The sequence below is a fragment of the Trichomycterus rosablanca genome, unplaced genomic scaffold, assembly GCF_030014385.1.
Source record: "Trichomycterus rosablanca isolate fTriRos1 unplaced genomic scaffold, fTriRos1.hap1 scaffold_405, whole genome shotgun sequence".
NCBI lineage: Eukaryota > Metazoa > Chordata > Actinopteri > Siluriformes > Trichomycteridae > Trichomycterus > Trichomycterus rosablanca.
In genome coordinates this window covers 1-16,945 of record NW_026947233.1, presented here as the reverse complement: position 1 = coordinate 16,945, position 16,945 = coordinate 1, and the positions used below count along the sequence as shown (strand labels likewise).

Below are 16,945 nucleotides of genomic sequence, written 5' to 3'. Positions count from 1 at the left end.
AAAATGTGGGGATGTTTTGGTGTTTTTAGCTGCTTTACACTGATTGCTGATGTAACCGAGCGTCTTTAATGTTTACTGAGTCTATAAAGAAAGAAATCAACTGAACACAGACAAACTATTTAGAGCAGAAAACTTTACTGGTTTGTTCTTTTTGAGGTGCAGCACAGAGACGATCACGTGTGTAGAGAAACACACTTTTACATTCATTATGGATCCACAAAGGGACAAAATGCACTTAATACGTAAAACACACATCAAACACGGTCAGGTAGTGAAGTCTCGTAGGTTAATGTAATTACTGTAAGATTGCTAGGATGCCTTATACTGCACATTTCACGATCCGTGCTGTGATTTTCACGGTCTGAATTAGGCAGGACCTTAATTATTCATTATTAGTGGGTTCTGTCTTTCTTTTTCATGCCAAACCTTTGAAGCTGTTTCACAGAGAACTGACCAGTACTTTTCTATTAGGAATTATTGGCTGTGGATATTTCCATCAGTGTCGAGGATTTACACCAGAGATCTCTGACACTGTACAGCGTCTCGTACCCGCTTCCCGGATTCTCTGGCAATGGACCAAGGTAAAATGCATCGTTAGTAAAATGATCACTCCCTGTGAGGTGAAAGAGTCCAAACCTCTCCTGCACTGTGTTACAGGGGAAGATGTTGCCCACTCCATCAAAGTTTCACTACTTCTTCAACCTAAGAGATCTGTCCAGGATTTGGCAGGGCATGCTGAAGATCAGAGCAGAAGAGTGTGAGACAGTCGCCACCCTCCTGTCCTTGTTCAAGTGTGAATGCACTCGAGTCATCGCAGACCGGTAAGGTGTCTGTCTGGCTGTCTGTCTTTCTGTCTGTCTATCTATCTCTCTCTATCTATCTATCTATCTATTTGTCTATCTGTCCGTCCGTCTATCTATCTCTCTCTGTCTGTCTGTCTACCTGTCTGTCTGTCTATCTGTCCGTCCGTCCGTCTATCTATCTCTCTCTGTCTGTCTATCTCTCTGTCTATCTATCTATCTATTTGTCTATCTGTCCGTCCGTCTATCTATCTCTCTCTGTCTGTCTATCTATCTATCTATCTATCTATCTAGGGTCTATCTATCTGTCTATCTATCTGTCTGTCTGTCTGTCTATCTATCTCTGTCTGTCTGTCTATCTATCTCTCTGTCTATCTATCTATCTATCTATCTATCTATCTATCTATTTGTCTATCTGTCCGTCCGTCTATCTATCTCTCTCTGTCTGTCTGTCTACCTATCTATCTATCTATCTATCTATCTATCTATCTATCTATCTATCTATCTATCTATCTATCTATCTATCTATCTATCCGTCCGTCTATCTATCTCTCTCTGTCTGTCTGTCTATCTCTCTGTCTATCTATCTATCTATTTGTCTATCTGTCCGTCCGTCTATCTATCTCTCTCTGTCTGTCTGTCTATCTATCTATCTATCTATCTATCTATCTATCTATCTATCTATCTATCTATCTATCTATCTATCTATCTATCTATCTATCTATTTGTCTATCTGTCCGTCCGTCTATCTATCTCTCTCTGTCTGTCTGTCTATCTATCTATTTATCTATCTATCTATCTATCTATCTATCTATCTATCTATCTATCTATCTATCTATCTATCTATCTATCTATCTATCTTTCTATTTGTCTGTCTATCTATCTCTCTGTCTGTCTGTCTATCTCTCTGTCTATCTATCTGTCTGTCTGTCTGTCTATCTATCTATCTATCTATCTATCTATCTATCTATCTATCTATCTTTCTATTTGTCTGTCTATCTATCTCTCTGTCTGTCTGTCTATCTCTCTGTCTATCTATCTAGGGTCAATCTATCTGTCTATCTATCTGTCTGTCTGTCTGTCTGTCTGTCTGTCTGTCTATCTATCTAATGACTAGCTGTGTGTATTCCAGGTTTGTGTGTGAGGAGGATAAGCACTGGTTCGAGAAGTCTATAGCCCAGGTCATTCAGGAACACGTGGATCCTGCTTTGGTGCCACACCTCCACCCCGACCCTTACTTTGTGGACTTCCTGAGAGAGGCTCCAGAGCCTACAGGAGAGGAGGCTGATGACGCCTGTCTCGACGCTCCCAAAATCTATGAACTGGTACGTTTATTTTAAAACATGGTCCTGACCTGGTCTCAGCTGGGCTGTAATGAGAGCTGATTAAATACACCAGCAGCTCCTGCTGTCTGCTCGAGGTTCCTCCAGGACATTGCATGATGCTCCATACACAGTAAAGCACCTGGCCGGTGTCACAGATCAGCCAGGCACATGTGGGAAGGGACGAGGGCTAGTATAAATCTTACACACATCACACTTCTGCTATATTTCCCAGGTGCCGGACTTCCAGTTCCTGTCGGAGAGACTGCGGTTCTATCAGAGCCAGTATAACGAGGCTGTTCGGGGCTCACATCTGGACCTGGTCTTCTTTACTGATGCCATGACCCACCTCATCAAGGTCAGTGTAAAGTTCTGACCACAGCTCAGCCTTTAAACCCAGAGTTTATAAAAACTGCTAGTTTCTCTCGGCCGCAGATCTCCCGCATCATCAGGACCGATGGAGGAAGCGCTCTGCTGGTGGGAGTGGGAGGATCGGGCAAGCAAAGCCTTTCACGGCTCGCGTCGTACATCGCCGGTTACAGGATATTCCAGATTACACTCACTAGGTGAGACGGCGTAGTTCCCTGGGTTGAGTGATTTGCAGAATATCAGTGATTCTGCACTTTTTACATCTTTATCCTGTATCACTCAGAACCTATAACATCAGCAACCTGATGGATGACCTGAAAGTGCTGTTCAGAACGGCCGGCGCTGAAGGAAAAGGCGTCACGTTCATCTTCACGGACAACGAGATAAAAGACGAGGCCTTCCTAGAGTACCTTAACAATGTTTTGTCATCTGGAGAGGTGAAGCAGCTTCACTAATCACTAATAACTAAGTCCCTACCGATTCACGGACGTGAGAATGGCGCCATGGACCGTGAAATGAGCCGTTCCCCGTGTAATATGTAATTTGCTGTGAAATTTAAAATGTACGGTTTAGCGATTTACCATTTTTTATTCACGTGCAGTACAAATGCATCAAGATTACTGGTTAATCCGCACTGTGAGGCGCCCTAGTGTAACCGAGCGTCTTTAGAGTTTGATGATCACGTGTGTAGAGAAACACACTTTCGATTATGGAATCCACAAAGGGACAAAATGCGCTCATTATCAGCAAACAACATCACAGAAAAGTCTCTTACACTAGCAGTCCTACGGCAATTCAGTTTGCAATGAGTTAGTCAAAATGACCAAGATGTGGAACACGGACAAGAGCTTTAATATTTAAATTAATGACATTTTTAATTAATGACATAAATTAATGAAAGACTGTAAAGACGTCCGTAAAATGAAGCACATTTCCCAGTGAATTTAGTCGAGCCCTAGTAATACGGATCATTTCTGCGGAAGTAAAAACACACTGCACTTGATATTCACTTTCTCATGTTTCTCCTCTAGGTCTCGAACCTTTTTGCTCGTGATGAACTGGACGAGATAACACAGAATCTCATCCCCGTAATGAAAAAGGAGACGCCCCGAGTGCCGCCCACCTTTGATAATCTGTATGAATACTTCATCTCCCGGGCCAAAAAGAACCTCCATGTGGTGCTGTGTTTTTCCCCGGTGAGTCTCACCCCTCTGTTTGATGCTCTTCATTTTATTCTCTCAGAATGTGAGTCAGATTCACTCACAGTAAAAGAGCAGTTACAGAAATCGTTGTAATTTTAAGACTGAAGTGAATTAACACGCTTCATAATGTGGAATATTTTGATCAGGTGGGGGAGAAGTTCCGCTCCCGCTCTCTGAAGTTCCCCGGACTGATATCCGGATGCACCATGGACTGGTTCACCCCGTGGCCGAGTGAAGCCCTGATGGCCGTGTCCCAGTATTTCCTCTCGGACTTCCACATGGTCTGTTCGCCTGAGGTGAAGACTGCGGTGGTCCAGACTATGGCCGTCTATCACGACAGAGTCTCCTCCACCTGCGAGAGCTACTTTGAGAGGTACCGTACTGTACTTAGAGATACAGCCATGTTAGAGAACCTCAGTTTTATAGACACTAAGTCACCCAAACTAGTAAAGAGGGTCAAGACGAGGATCAAACCCAGGTCCTCGGGGCATATTTTGCTGCCTCATCAATCGAATCTCACAGTGATGACGTCTAACATTCATTTAAAGGGAATTTATTTAATGGGTTAAGGGCCTTGTTCAAGGGCCCAACAGTGGCTGCACGACAGAGCCTGGATTTGCATTGACAGTCATTGACTGGTAGCCCAAAGCTCTATCCACTAGGCTCCCACTGTCCCTTGTACCTTATATCAAGGGTTTAACCTATGCTGTTATCTTTTAACTTAACGGGCACAAATTCCCACAGGCATACTGTAATATCAGAGTCATTTGAAGCGCTTTATTAGAGAATCGGCTATTGTTCTAGCTAAACAGCTCATTGTCAGGTGTCCAGATACCTTTGGTCATACCAATTCCACTTATACCAAAAGGTATTCATGTATAATCGAGCTGAATTCATGAAATCTGTCCCTTTCTTTTGCTACAGATCAGGTTTTGTGGTCCAAAGTCTGGAATCAACCTTTCTGTTCCTCTTTCTTTTTATTCAGATTCAGACGAAGGGCCCACGTCACCCCGAAATCCTACCTGTCCTTCATCAATGGATACAAAACCCTCTATACAGAGAAGCACACCCACATCAACACTCTTGTTGAGCGCATGAATGTCGGTAGGGACAAGGCCAGTACATTTGTAATGTGTTTTGTGTGTGTACGAGTGTGTTTGAGTGATCAAGCCCTGCTCGTTTCCCAGGTCTAGCCAAGCTAATGGAAGCCAGCGAATCCGTCGCGCAGCTGTCCAGAGACCTGGTGGTGAAGGAGCAGGAGCTGGCGTTGGCCTCGGCCCGAGCCGACAAGGTACATCATTCGATCAGAACTGAGCAGAGCGTTTTCACTTTGCTAGATCGATCGTGAGCTCATGGACTTGGTCGTGCAGGTCCTCAAGGAGGTGACTGTGAGCGCCGAGGCCGCCTCTGTGGTCAAAAACGAGGTGCAGGTGGTGAAGGATAAAGCGCTGAAGATCGTGGAGGAAATCGAGAAGGAAAAAGGTGTGGCAGAGCTGAAGCTGCAGGCGGCTGAACCTGCACTCATGAAAGCTGAGGCGGCTTTAAACGTGAGTTCCAAAAACTGATGTAGCAGCTCAAAAGTATTTGGACACCTGACCATGGGCTTGTCAGACCTCCCATTTTAAAAACACACAGTGGCGTCTGATCTATTCAGCTAGAACGACAGCGGCTTTTCTAATAAAGCCTCTTTAAATGACTTTGAAATACAGAATGCCTGTGGGAATTTGTGCCCGTTCAGTCGAAAGATGACAGCGTTTGTATGGCTCGGCACATGAATTCGATAATTAAAAGAAGTGTCCAAATACTTTTGTACTATATATACAAACCTGAAGAAGTGAGATCCAAGAGTTACCTCTCTTTAAATTTTAATGACAGAAGAAACCTAAAATAGAAATAAGCAGGAAACGCTTATAGGTGCTTATAAAACGATTTCTGAAGCACAATGCTAAGTGAGACCCAACCTGCCACGCCCACACAGGCCGACAGAAAGCGTAGTTCTCTCTGAACTAAACTTCAAAGCATTTTCTGCGCCTCATTAAAGGTTCCTCACTACCTGAGAAGCACCGTCTAACAGCGTACCTCTGACTGACTGGCTTTGCCCTCTGAATTATTTGCTAGATCTCCTGCTAGCGCTCTCTAACTTTTGTCATTAACTCAGTTGATACAGGGTAGAGTCGTTCTGGGTCTTTGATTCTGTTTTATGAGTTGACTTGTTCGGTTCCCTGCCGAGTGTGTGTGGTTCTGTTTGTGTGGCCTGTCCTTTCTACCCTTGTCCTGTCCTGTTCACTGGAACGACTGTAGGATCTGAAACCACTATATCCTAGATTTGTAAATCGTTTTTGACCTCGTGTCTTTAACAGACCATCAAACCGGCCGATATCGCAACAGTGAGGAAACTGTCCAAGCCACCACATTTAATCATGAGAATTATGGACTGCTGTCTGCTTCTCTTCCGCAAGAAGCTGGACCCCGTCGTCATGGATCCAGAGAGGCACTGCCTTAAGCCCTCCTGGAGCGAAGCCATGAAGGTAAAATCCCTGAAACACCGTGCAGGACCTCACGAGATCTGATGGTTCTAATGAGACTAATGATACGAGTCTCCTCTCTTCACCCCTAAGCTGATGAGCGGCGGCGGCTTCCTGACGTCACTGCAGCAGTTTCCTAAGGACACGATAACCGAAGAGACGATGGAGCTGCTGGAGCCGTACTTCCAGATGGAGGATTACACGCTGGAGAACGCCAGTAAAGTGTGCGGAAACGTGGCGGGTCTGCTGTCCTGGACACAGGCTATGGCCACCTTCTTCAGCATCAACAAGGAGGTGCTGCCACTGAAGGTAAAACACGAGAGCCGGACCCACAGAAATCACTTCAAAATACATACGGTGGTTTATTAATCATGGATATATACAATCTATACGATTAAAAACTCAAAGATTAAAGGCTTTTCTTACAGGTCTCACTTTTGTGTGTTGTGTGATTATAAATATGGACATGCTGAGGCAGCAAGACTAAAATCACTGCCAGTCATTAGACTCCTAAATTGTGAGCTGGAGTGGTGCAGGGGGTTTGATTTTGGGCTACGATCGCAAATTTAATTTTCATTAACCTCGAGACAGGAATACCCTGAACTCGGTGCCAGTCCATTGCAGAGCAGGGTGCCAGTCCCAGATCTCAGCTGTGATGGGCGAGCGTAATATACGATACCCCTGCACCTAAATGTAACGTGTGATGTTCACTTCTGGTTCATCAGCGGCAAAAGCACATTCGTTACCAGCATCCCAACACACACACACACACACAAGACTCTTCTCTAACTTTATTAGTAACACTGGCATATCCTGCCTTCTTCCTACCCAGGCTAATCTCAGCGTTCAGGAGAACAGGCTAACGGCAGCTAATAAGGAACTGGCTAACGCTCAGGCCCAGCTGGATGAAAAGCAGGCAGAGCTGGACATGGTGCTGGCCAAATTCGAAGCAGCCATGAAGGAGAAGCAGGTACGTCCTCTTCTACTGGTGACTGGTGCATCATACATCAGTTTTAACTGTAGATACTGGGATTTTCATCTCAACAGATCAAGCACTCAGTGTGTGTATGTGTGTGTGTGTGTGTGTGTGTGTGTGTGAGCGCTTCCTACCTAATCAGTCCATCTACCTGCACTAAAATTCACTGTAGCCAATCAGACTGCAGTTACCACCTTAAATTTCCAGTCACCAGTCAGACTCCACTTCAGACACTCAACGTCAGTCGGTTCTGGGCGTGGCGTTGAGTTTTAAAGACGTTGAGTTTCGAGGTATTTTCCCCCATAAGGATGTTTGGGGAACCTGTTAATGCGTCCATGGTCCCGGTGAGCTGCAGATATTTTAGTCTCATGTAAAATAATGAGGTTGTTTTTGACTCTTAAACACTGAAAATAACACAAATATAATATAAACACACTGAAATACAATTACTAACTGTTAAAAATGCAATAAAAGCTGCACTTTAGCTTTACTTTATTGTTTTGTTATGCTTTTTAATGAGTGGAGAGAACTTATGAGCAGTAATAATGAAGAGAGGTTTAGTGTTTTTATGTTGTTCTTTTAATACATTAAGTTAAGAGTTTTAGACTCTGGGAGAAGCTGATTCTGATTCTCACCATTTCTCAGAAGCTGGAGCTGTAACACAAAGTGAAACAGGAAGGAGAATCATGTGGAGCTGTAACCCTGGATCTGACGCTTATTCCACACTAATGCAGATTCAGCTCATGTTCACATGACATCTTACCACACCGCTCAAGCCAAGCGCTGATCAAAGCACACGTTGAGTTTGAGGGAAACGTTGAGTTTAAGGGTACAAATTTCTCAAAGAAGGCCGTCGAGTTTCAGATTTTGAGTTTAGGGGACGTACAGTTACAAGGTACCACAGTACTAACATTAGCTGTTGATCCAAGTCCACATTCCCTAATACCCGGGGCCCAATCAGAGCATTTCGTGGCCTTTTTATTTCACAAATCACTGTGTGTGTAAACGTGCATCTAATGCTTACGAGACACTGGAATAACGTTAACTGTTTTCAGGATCTGCTGAACGACGCCGAATCGTGCAGAAATAAAATGCAGACGGCCTCCGCTCTGATCGACGGGCTGAGCGGGGAGAAAGTGCGCTGGACCGAGCAGAGCAGAGAGTTCACCTCACAGATCAGCAGGCAGGTTTCTCTCAGTCTCTCCACGGCTCCTGGGGTCGAACCGAGGTTCACGTGTCTGTCTCTGCTCTGCTCTCAGGCTGGTTGGAGACGTCCTGCAGCTGACCGGCTTCCTGTCCTACTGTGGTCCGTTCAACCAACAGTTCCGTAACATGCTGCTGAAGGAGATCTGGGAGGACGAGCTCACGAAGAAGAACATTCCCTTCACTGAAAACCTGAACCTGATCTCCATGCTGGTGGACCAGCCCACAGTAGGATTTTATTTAACATCCTGGTCTTAATACCACCTACATGATGTGGGATTTAGTCCTAGATACTCAGTTCTGGTTACAGTGCTGGTACTGGTGCTTTATCTAAAGCGACTTAGAGTAGAGTGACAGTACAGTCTCAGCAATTAAGGGTTAAGGGCCTTGCTAAAGGGCCCAACAGCAGCAATCTGGCAAAGGTGGGGCTTGAACCAGCAAGCTTATGATTGGATGAATCCAAAACAAAACAGTAAATGTTCTGAGTGTAAAGAGAAGCCCTGATTAATCAGTAGTCAGTACTGATGCCTGATGAGAGTGGGATCAGTGAAGGCTGTTGATGGAATGTTGATGGAAGACCCTCACAGGTGGTATCTTCTCCCCCCTCGTTCAGATCAGCGAGTGGAATCTGCAGGGCCTTCCGGGTGATGACCTGTCGGTGCAGAACGGCATCATTGTCACCAAAGCTACCCGCTTCCCCCTCCTCATCGACCCCCAGACTCAGGGCAAGGCTTGGATCAAGAAGAAGGAGAAAGCCAACGAGCTCCAGGTCAGATCCGTGGCTCAGGCTAGCTAACGTCAGCACTAGGTACACGACATGATGCTAACGAACGCTCCGTATCGTTCCAAGGTCACGTCTCTGAATCACAAGTACTTCCGCACCCATCTGGAGGACAGCCTGTCCCTGGGTCGCCCTCTGCTCATCGAGGATGTACCCGAGGAGCTGGACCCAGCGCTGGATAACGTGCTGGAGAAGAACTTCATCAAGTCTGGATCCTCCTACAAGGTGAGCGTTACATTTACATTTCCGGAATTTAGCAAAAGCGACTTACAGTCTGAGCAATTGAGGGTTTAGGGCCTTGCTTAAGGGCCAAACAGTGGCAGTGGTAGGGTTTGAACCAGCGACCTTCTGCTTACTAGTCCAGTACCTTAACCACTTGGCTACAACCGCCCTACATGTCAATCATTTCTATCACATTTCATCCAAAGGCCCTTACAATTATGACTGAATACAGTTTGAGCATTTAAGGATTAAGGGCCTTGCTTAGGGGCCCAACAGTGGCAGCCTGGTGATGATGGGGCTTAAACAGACAACCGTATGATTACTAGTCCAGTACCTTAATCACTGAACTACCACTGCCCATGCATGTAAATAAATAAACAATGAATGGATTAATCACAGGGCAGATGTAGGTGGGTACCAGAGCTTTTACATCAGGACGTGCCTGCATATCCTGTTCAGTGTTAACCGAAACACTGCGTACGACAGGTTAAAGTCGGAGACAAAGAGATCGACGTGATGGACGGCTTCCAACTCTACATCGCCACCAAGCTGCCCAACCCGTCCTACACGCCCGAGGTCTGTGCCAAAACCTCCATCATCGACTTCACCGTGACCATGAAGGGCCTGGAGAACCAGCTGCTGGGCAGAGTCATCCTGACCGAGAAATACGTACGTCTGCACACGTTTCACGTCATCCCTTACATTCCTTTCAGTGATAAATAATGAGCCGGTCCATCACTGACTGATGTTACACAGGAACTGGAGGCTGAGAGGCTGAATCTGATGCAGGACGTCACGGCCAACAAGAGGAAGATGAAAGAGCTGGAGGATAATTTGCTTTACAAGCTCAGCACCACAAAAGGTGCGTATATAAGACCATACCAAAATAATAATTTAGTATTTAGTCATGAAGTCATGAGTATATTCATGTATTCATCTGTAACAGATCAGGTCTAACAACCGCTACTGTAACGTGGCGGAATGAATTTACCATGTCGGGCTTAGTGGGTAGCACTGTCGCCTCACAGCAAGAAGGTCCTGGGTTTGATCCCCAGGTAGAGCGGTCTGGGTCCTTTCTGTGTGGAGTTTGCATGTTCTCCCCATGCCTGCGTAGGTTTCCACCGGGAGCTCCGGTTTCCTCCCACAGTACAAAGACGTGCAAGTGAGGTGAACTGGAGATACAAAATTGTTCATGACTGTGTTTGATATTAAACCTGTGAACTGATGAATGAAGTGCGTCAAACATGATGTTAAAATCCTCATAAATAAATAAAGAGTCATGTCCTTCTGTGTTGCTATGCTGGCTGACAGAGGGGGCACGGAGGCGCAGATGATTGATGTGTCCAGCTCTCTGCTGGCATGGGAAACCAGCATGGTCTCAGCAATGAAAAGTTAAAAAGTTATTTATTTAATTTACTTTCTTTTCTTAGTTTTTTGGGAGTAAACTAACACGTCAACCAAGGAGTAGATCTGGCCCAAACAAGAAATACAGCTTATTTTTACCCAAGTATTTAGACTCAAAGTAAACTCAGACAAATGGTTGAGCAGACCATTAAAGGGTTAATAATGTGCTGACTGGACACAACTGTGATTCTTACAAATATCACAATTACCGGTTGAACTTGAGTAAACTTACTGGTCCATGTAGCACAAGGTCACCGTAAGTTATTTGAGTAAGTAATAAAGAAACTTTTAGAGGTCTTGTAAATGAAAATAGACTTGTTGTTTAGTCCACCCCCGTCTCTGTCTGTTCAGGCTCTCTGGTCGACGACGAGTCCATGATCGGGATCTTGAGAGTCACTAAGGAAACAGCAGCGGAGGTGAGCGAGAAGCTCAACGTGGCCACCGAGACGGAGACGAAGATCCTCGCCGCTCAGGAGGAGTACCGTCCCGCGGCGTCCCGCGGCAGCATCCTCTACTTCCTCATCACAGAGATGAGCATGGTCAACGTCATGTACCAGACCTCGCTCGCCCAGTTCCTCAGGATCTTCGACCTCTCCATGTCGAGGTGCCGTTAACCCCGCACCTCCATCTGTAACCACTTTATTATGAGTGCGTATTTTAATTATGAGTGAATCTTTTCCAGGTCAGAAAAAACCCCCCTGACCCAGAAGCGCATCGCTAACATCATCGACTGTCTGACGTACGAGGTGTTCAGATACACGGTCCGAGGCCTGTACGAGAATCACAAGTTCATCTTCACTCTGCTGCTGGCTCTCAAGATCGATCTGCAGAAGGGCAACATCAAGCACAGCGAGTTCCAGATTCTTATTAAAGGTGCCACCTGAGACAGAAAGCTACAGCACACGAGGGAATATTTATCCCTCTGTCTCTTTAACTTTCTAATTTAATGCCCTAAACTCATTTTTAACTCGCACAGGGCAAATTAACACTGTAAACACGGTAAAAACAACACAAAGCAGGCGATGCTGTCCTGACAGGATATAAAAGGAGCATTGATGAGTTCTTATAGAAGATTGTATGCAGTAGTAGACCTAGAGCTGAACTCTTTTGGAAGTAACATGTTTTCATTGCTGTAATGTTTAAACCTGACGATACTGTGACGGTATTGTAGGACCATTCCGCCGAATCGGTGCCATTTCTGTCCCCAGGAATCTTTAAAATGCATTTATATATTTATTTATTTATATTTATATATATATATATATAATATATATACTGTATATGCATTGTCTCCCTTTTTCTCCCAACTTTAAGTGCGAGAACGAAGCCAACCCACGCCCCCTCCGACACGTGGGCAGCAGCCGTATGCATCTCATCACCTACACTTTGACGAGTGCAGTGCGGATCAGCACTGTGTACGGAGAGACACACCCTGATCAGCGCACTCTCTCCCAGTCTCTGTGCAGGTGCCATCAATCAGTCAGCAGAGGTCGTAGTTGCATCAGTTATGAGAGAGTCCCTATCCGGGTTAATATCCCACCCCTATATGAACAACAGGCCAATCGTTGTCCATGTGGCTGCTCAGCCCAGCCGGCAGGCAGAGCCGAGACTCGATACGATGTATGTGAGATCCCAGCTCTGGTGTCCTAGCGCGTGTTTTTACCGCTGCGCCACCTGAGCGGCCTTAAAATGCATTTTTAATTAAGCAAAATATCCTGCACATTGATTTAATAACGAGTTCGGGAGATATAATTTAAAACGTTCATTAAAACTCCCTACAACACTGAAAAAGTAGTATTTCTTCATGTCCCCACTTTGACACGACAGCTTACAGTGAAATATAAGGATTAATGGTTGTGGATCCCTCTGATGTTTGGAGCCAGGTTCAGTTTATCAGAGCAGAACTGAGAACATTTCACAGTGATTGTTTATCTGAATTTTGTTTCACTCTCTCTGTTTAAAGGTGGTGCCGCCCTGGATCTCAAAGCTTGTCCTCGTAAACCCTTCCGCTGGATTCTGGACATGACATGGCTGAACCTGGTTGAGCTGAGCAAACTGCCCCAGTTCACCAACATCATGAGCCAGGTCAGTAACATCCTGTAAAATGTGCTTTATAATATAATAACTTCTAATGGCAAATTCACCAAAAAATGTGCAGATAGAAAAATGATTTAAACAAATATGAACACTTGTTTGAAAGCTGTGGTCAGAGCTCAGGGTCAGTCATTGTACCAAGAGATTTAAGGGCCCTACTAAAGGGATTTAAACTCACAGCCTTCCAGTTGATACCCAAAGCTTGCTTTTTACTCTGACACACTGTAGCCTATGAATAATGATGATTACACATTTGTGTTGAGTTTTATTGGCATACAGTTAATAAATAGTATTATTATATTGATGTTTATGCACACGTTCCTGTTCATACACAAAGGTGTCCCGGAATGAAAAGGGCTGGAAGGCGTGGTTCGATATGGACGCACCAGAGGACGCAGTGATTCCCGATGGTTATAATGATTCACTGGAGATCTTCCACAAATTACTGCTTATCAGGTACAATATCAGTCGTCTAAGGGTACGATTCTTCTCCCTCTGGCTGCTGCAAATTAATTTGATGCCAAAAGTTTTACATCAAGAGTTACATCAACTCAAGACATCATCAAAAAGCATCATCAGCCGTGCAATCATTGTAAAATTTAGCAGAATGCACCTCATTTTACTTGGAAGATGGGTCTGGGTCTGGATCAGGTCTGATTCTGTGTTTTAAGTAAATGGGCTCATTCAGATACATGAGCTCTGATTTGCTCATGATGGTTAATGCCATTACTCCAAACCAGAGAAAAGTTCAGCTCTCCTTACTCCTGATATTAATAATGTATTTATTTTTATGACTTCAGATGGGGTGACCTTAAAGATGCTGTAGATCTTAAATCTAAATCTACTTTTTTTATTTTCTCCCATTTTTCTCCCGATTTAGCATAGCAAATTAGTCTTCCACCGCTGGGGATCCCGACTGCGTCCGAGGAGGGTATATTCGCCTGTCCCATGCCCCCTCTGACGCGTGCACAGTCCCTTAACCCCTTCTTATTTGCCCACGCCTCAGTGGATTGGCACATGAGGCCGGATATCACGCGCCTCGGGCTACTTATCAGGGTCCTTACACAGCATCGAAGACCTCGCCTACTTTTTAGTCCCGTCTTTTCCCACACAACAGACTTCGATTGCCAATTTTGTCTCACATTTGTGCCCGCTAGAGTCCCAGCACTGGTGTGCTAGCGGAATATATCGCTGTGCCACCCGGGTGCCCTAAATCTACTTTTGTGATAGTTTCAGTGTTTATTAACAGAACCATTCATTAAATTGCTTTCTCAGTTAAAAAGAGGATGAAAATTAATCACCGCTTGTGATTAACCATGTGTGGATCATTACAGTATCAGCAGACCAGGACTTTTAAAGCACCACCATTGTGAATGAAGTGAATTTAAACAAATGTCATGTGACAGATCCTGGAGTCCAGATCGCACGCTGTCTCAGGCCAGGAGCTACGTAGGGCACGCATTGGGCACGAGGTTCGCCCAGTCTGTTATTCTCAATCTGGAGGCAACGTGGGGGGAGAGCGACCCTCGTACCCCTCTGATCTGCTTCCTCTCCATGGGCTCGGATCCAACCAACCAGATAGAAGCTCTCTCCAAGAAACTCAGACTCGGTAATAAAGCCGTAACTAATTACAGTGGAGCAAAAAGTGGAGGACTGTTTTTTACTGTATGTTGGGTTGCTTGTTTAGAATGCAGAGCTATATCTATGGGACAGGGACAGGAAGTGCATGCGAGGAGGCTGGTGCAGATGTCCATCGCACAGGTACCAACACTACCTACAGAGACGTTTATTATATTCAGAAATTAAATCCTGTGTAAATAAGATTTAATCACACTAAAGATAAGTCTGAGAACTGGTATAGGGTACTGGGGTTCCAGTCTCAGTGATGCTATAGGCTGACAGGGTGTCTGCACATACATGATTGGCTGTGTCTGAGGGAGGAGGGATAGAAGGAAGTCCTTGCACCCAGTATGCGGTCTGTGAAACCGGACCTGCCGTGACCCTGACCTGGCATAGCCATGACTAAAGCATTTCTGTATGGAGCAAACATCAAGTCTTATTTAGAAGACCTTACAAACCTTCTTGTCATACATTCAGTTTAAAGCTCATCACCAGTAATTGTGTGTCTGACCGTCTGTGGTCCACAGGGAGGCTGGGTCCTGCTGCAGAACTGCCACCTGGGTCTGGAGTTCATGGACGAGCTGCTGGACACCGTGAGCACAGTGGAGAACGTTCATGAGAGCTTCAGGGTGTGGATCACCACGGAGCCACACGACCGCTTCTCCATCACGCTGCTGCAGGTAATGTAACATCATCAACAGGGGGGAAACTTGGGGGAAACCAGGGGGTCGAGGTCTCCGATCATCATCATCAAAGAATCTTCTTGTCGTTTTAGTCCTCCATCAAGTTCTCCAACGATCCTCCTCAGGGAGTGAAAGCCGGACTGAAGCGAACGTTCGTCGGGATCTCTCAGACTCAGCTGGACGTCAGCAACCTGCCCATGTGGAAGCCGCTGCTGTACAGCGTCGCGTTCTTGCACACGGTGGTGCAGGTAGGAACGACCTGGCGCTTACAGGATACGTGGTTTCCCAGAATTACACAGTCTTCACCTTTTTTTTACGCAGGAACGTCGCAAGTTCGGACCCCTGGGCTGGAATATTCCGTACGAGTTCAACTCGGCAGACTTCAGCTCCAGTGTGCAGTTCATCCAGAACCATTTGGATGAGTGCAGTCCCAAAAAGGTTCGGAATAATGTCTTACTTTGATAAAAAGTCTTTGGGTCTGTGTGAAACCGAGCTCTCTCTGTACATAGACGCGTTTCCCATCATTCTACACTCCCGAGAAGAGGGCGTGTCTAAATTCTTAGCTCCCTTAAAATGCTCCTACTGAGGCGCCTTAATTCTGAGTGATGATCTGACTGAGCGTCTCCTTAGCGCTGAAGGCAATCCCAGCATTCAGTGCGGCACAACTTTGCTCACAAAAAACTACAAACGTGGCGGATGAATCAATCCAGAGCAACTAACGGAGTTCCTTTGACATGTAAATAAATTCACATTGATGTTTAATTTGTATAAAGGTGCAGGAGTGACGTTTATTTGTAAATTCAGGCGTAGAGCGTCTAAATAATCTGATTATGAGCTCCATGTCTGATTAGAATGCTCTGTACTGAGGGAGCTGATCAGGTTTACAGTGGGGAGCAGGGCGGGTCACTAGGTTCAGTGTGTGTCCTTTGCTCGTGCTGACCAGTTTGGCTTGTTTATCTGCAGGGCGTGTCGTGGGACACCGTGCGCTACATGCTGGGAGAGGTGCAGTACGGAGGCAGAGTGACGGACGACTACGACAAACGACTTCTGAACTGTTTTGCACGAGTAACACACGACCCCCCCAACCTAATAATAAATATAATAACGTTAGCGTATGATGTACGAGAGACGTTTTTAATCGTAACCGCCGCTCTGATTACCAGGTGTGGTTCGGCGACCGGCTGTTCGAGCCCTCGTTCTGCTTCTACACCGACTACAATGTTCCCGTGTGTAAGACGGTGGAGGAATACCTGGAGTATATTCACACTCTGCCCTACGTCGACACCCCTCAAGTGTTCGGTCTGCATCCCAACGCTGATATCACGTAAGAGTCCATCAGAGCTGCTCACACACACTCACACTCTCACCTGAACACAACACCTCACTCTCCACCCAGAAACCCCAAGAAAACTTTAAGGAATTATGTGCTTCATCTTTGCAGCAACAGTTTAGGGAAGGCCCTTTTTTGTTCCAGCATAACCCTACTAAACTTAATAACCTCACAATGAAGTTAAATGTCTTAATAATAAAATAACGACGTGGGTTTTACTCTCACATTTACACCGATCAGGCATAACATTAAAACCACCTCCTTGTTTCTACACTCACTGTCCATGTTATCAGCTCCACTTACCATATAGTAGTCCATCTGTTTCTCTGCATGCTTTGTTAACCCCTTTCACCCTGTTCTTCAATGGTCAGGACCCCCACAGGACCACCACAGCGCAGGTATTATTTAGGTGGT

At 45.4% G+C, this 16,945-nt stretch overlaps 1 protein-coding gene across 1 annotated transcript; it reads left to right on the top strand.

Annotated features, from left to right (window-relative positions):
- Positions 1-370: 370 nt before the first annotated feature.
- On the top strand, positions 371-16,675 carry LOC134308018 (dynein axonemal heavy chain 8-like; the record flags this gene model as incomplete). The annotated part of the gene is made up of 31 exons (XM_062990621.1): positions 371-581; positions 658-821; positions 1,933-2,125; positions 2,358-2,480; positions 2,558-2,688; positions 2,775-2,928; positions 3,523-3,687; positions 3,840-4,066; positions 4,679-4,797; positions 4,881-4,984; positions 5,064-5,240; positions 6,054-6,221; positions 6,312-6,527; positions 7,051-7,188; positions 8,250-8,377; positions 8,454-8,625; positions 9,011-9,166; positions 9,248-9,403; positions 9,887-10,069; positions 10,157-10,262; positions 11,156-11,408; positions 11,487-11,677; positions 12,768-12,889; positions 13,236-13,354; positions 14,305-14,507; positions 14,586-14,659; positions 15,046-15,198; positions 15,294-15,449; positions 15,523-15,639; positions 16,165-16,266; positions 16,365-16,675. Coding segments are annotated over 31 exons (4,846 nt in total), but the record flags the coding sequence as incomplete, so codon positions are not given.
- Positions 16,676-16,945: the final 270 nt, after the last annotated feature.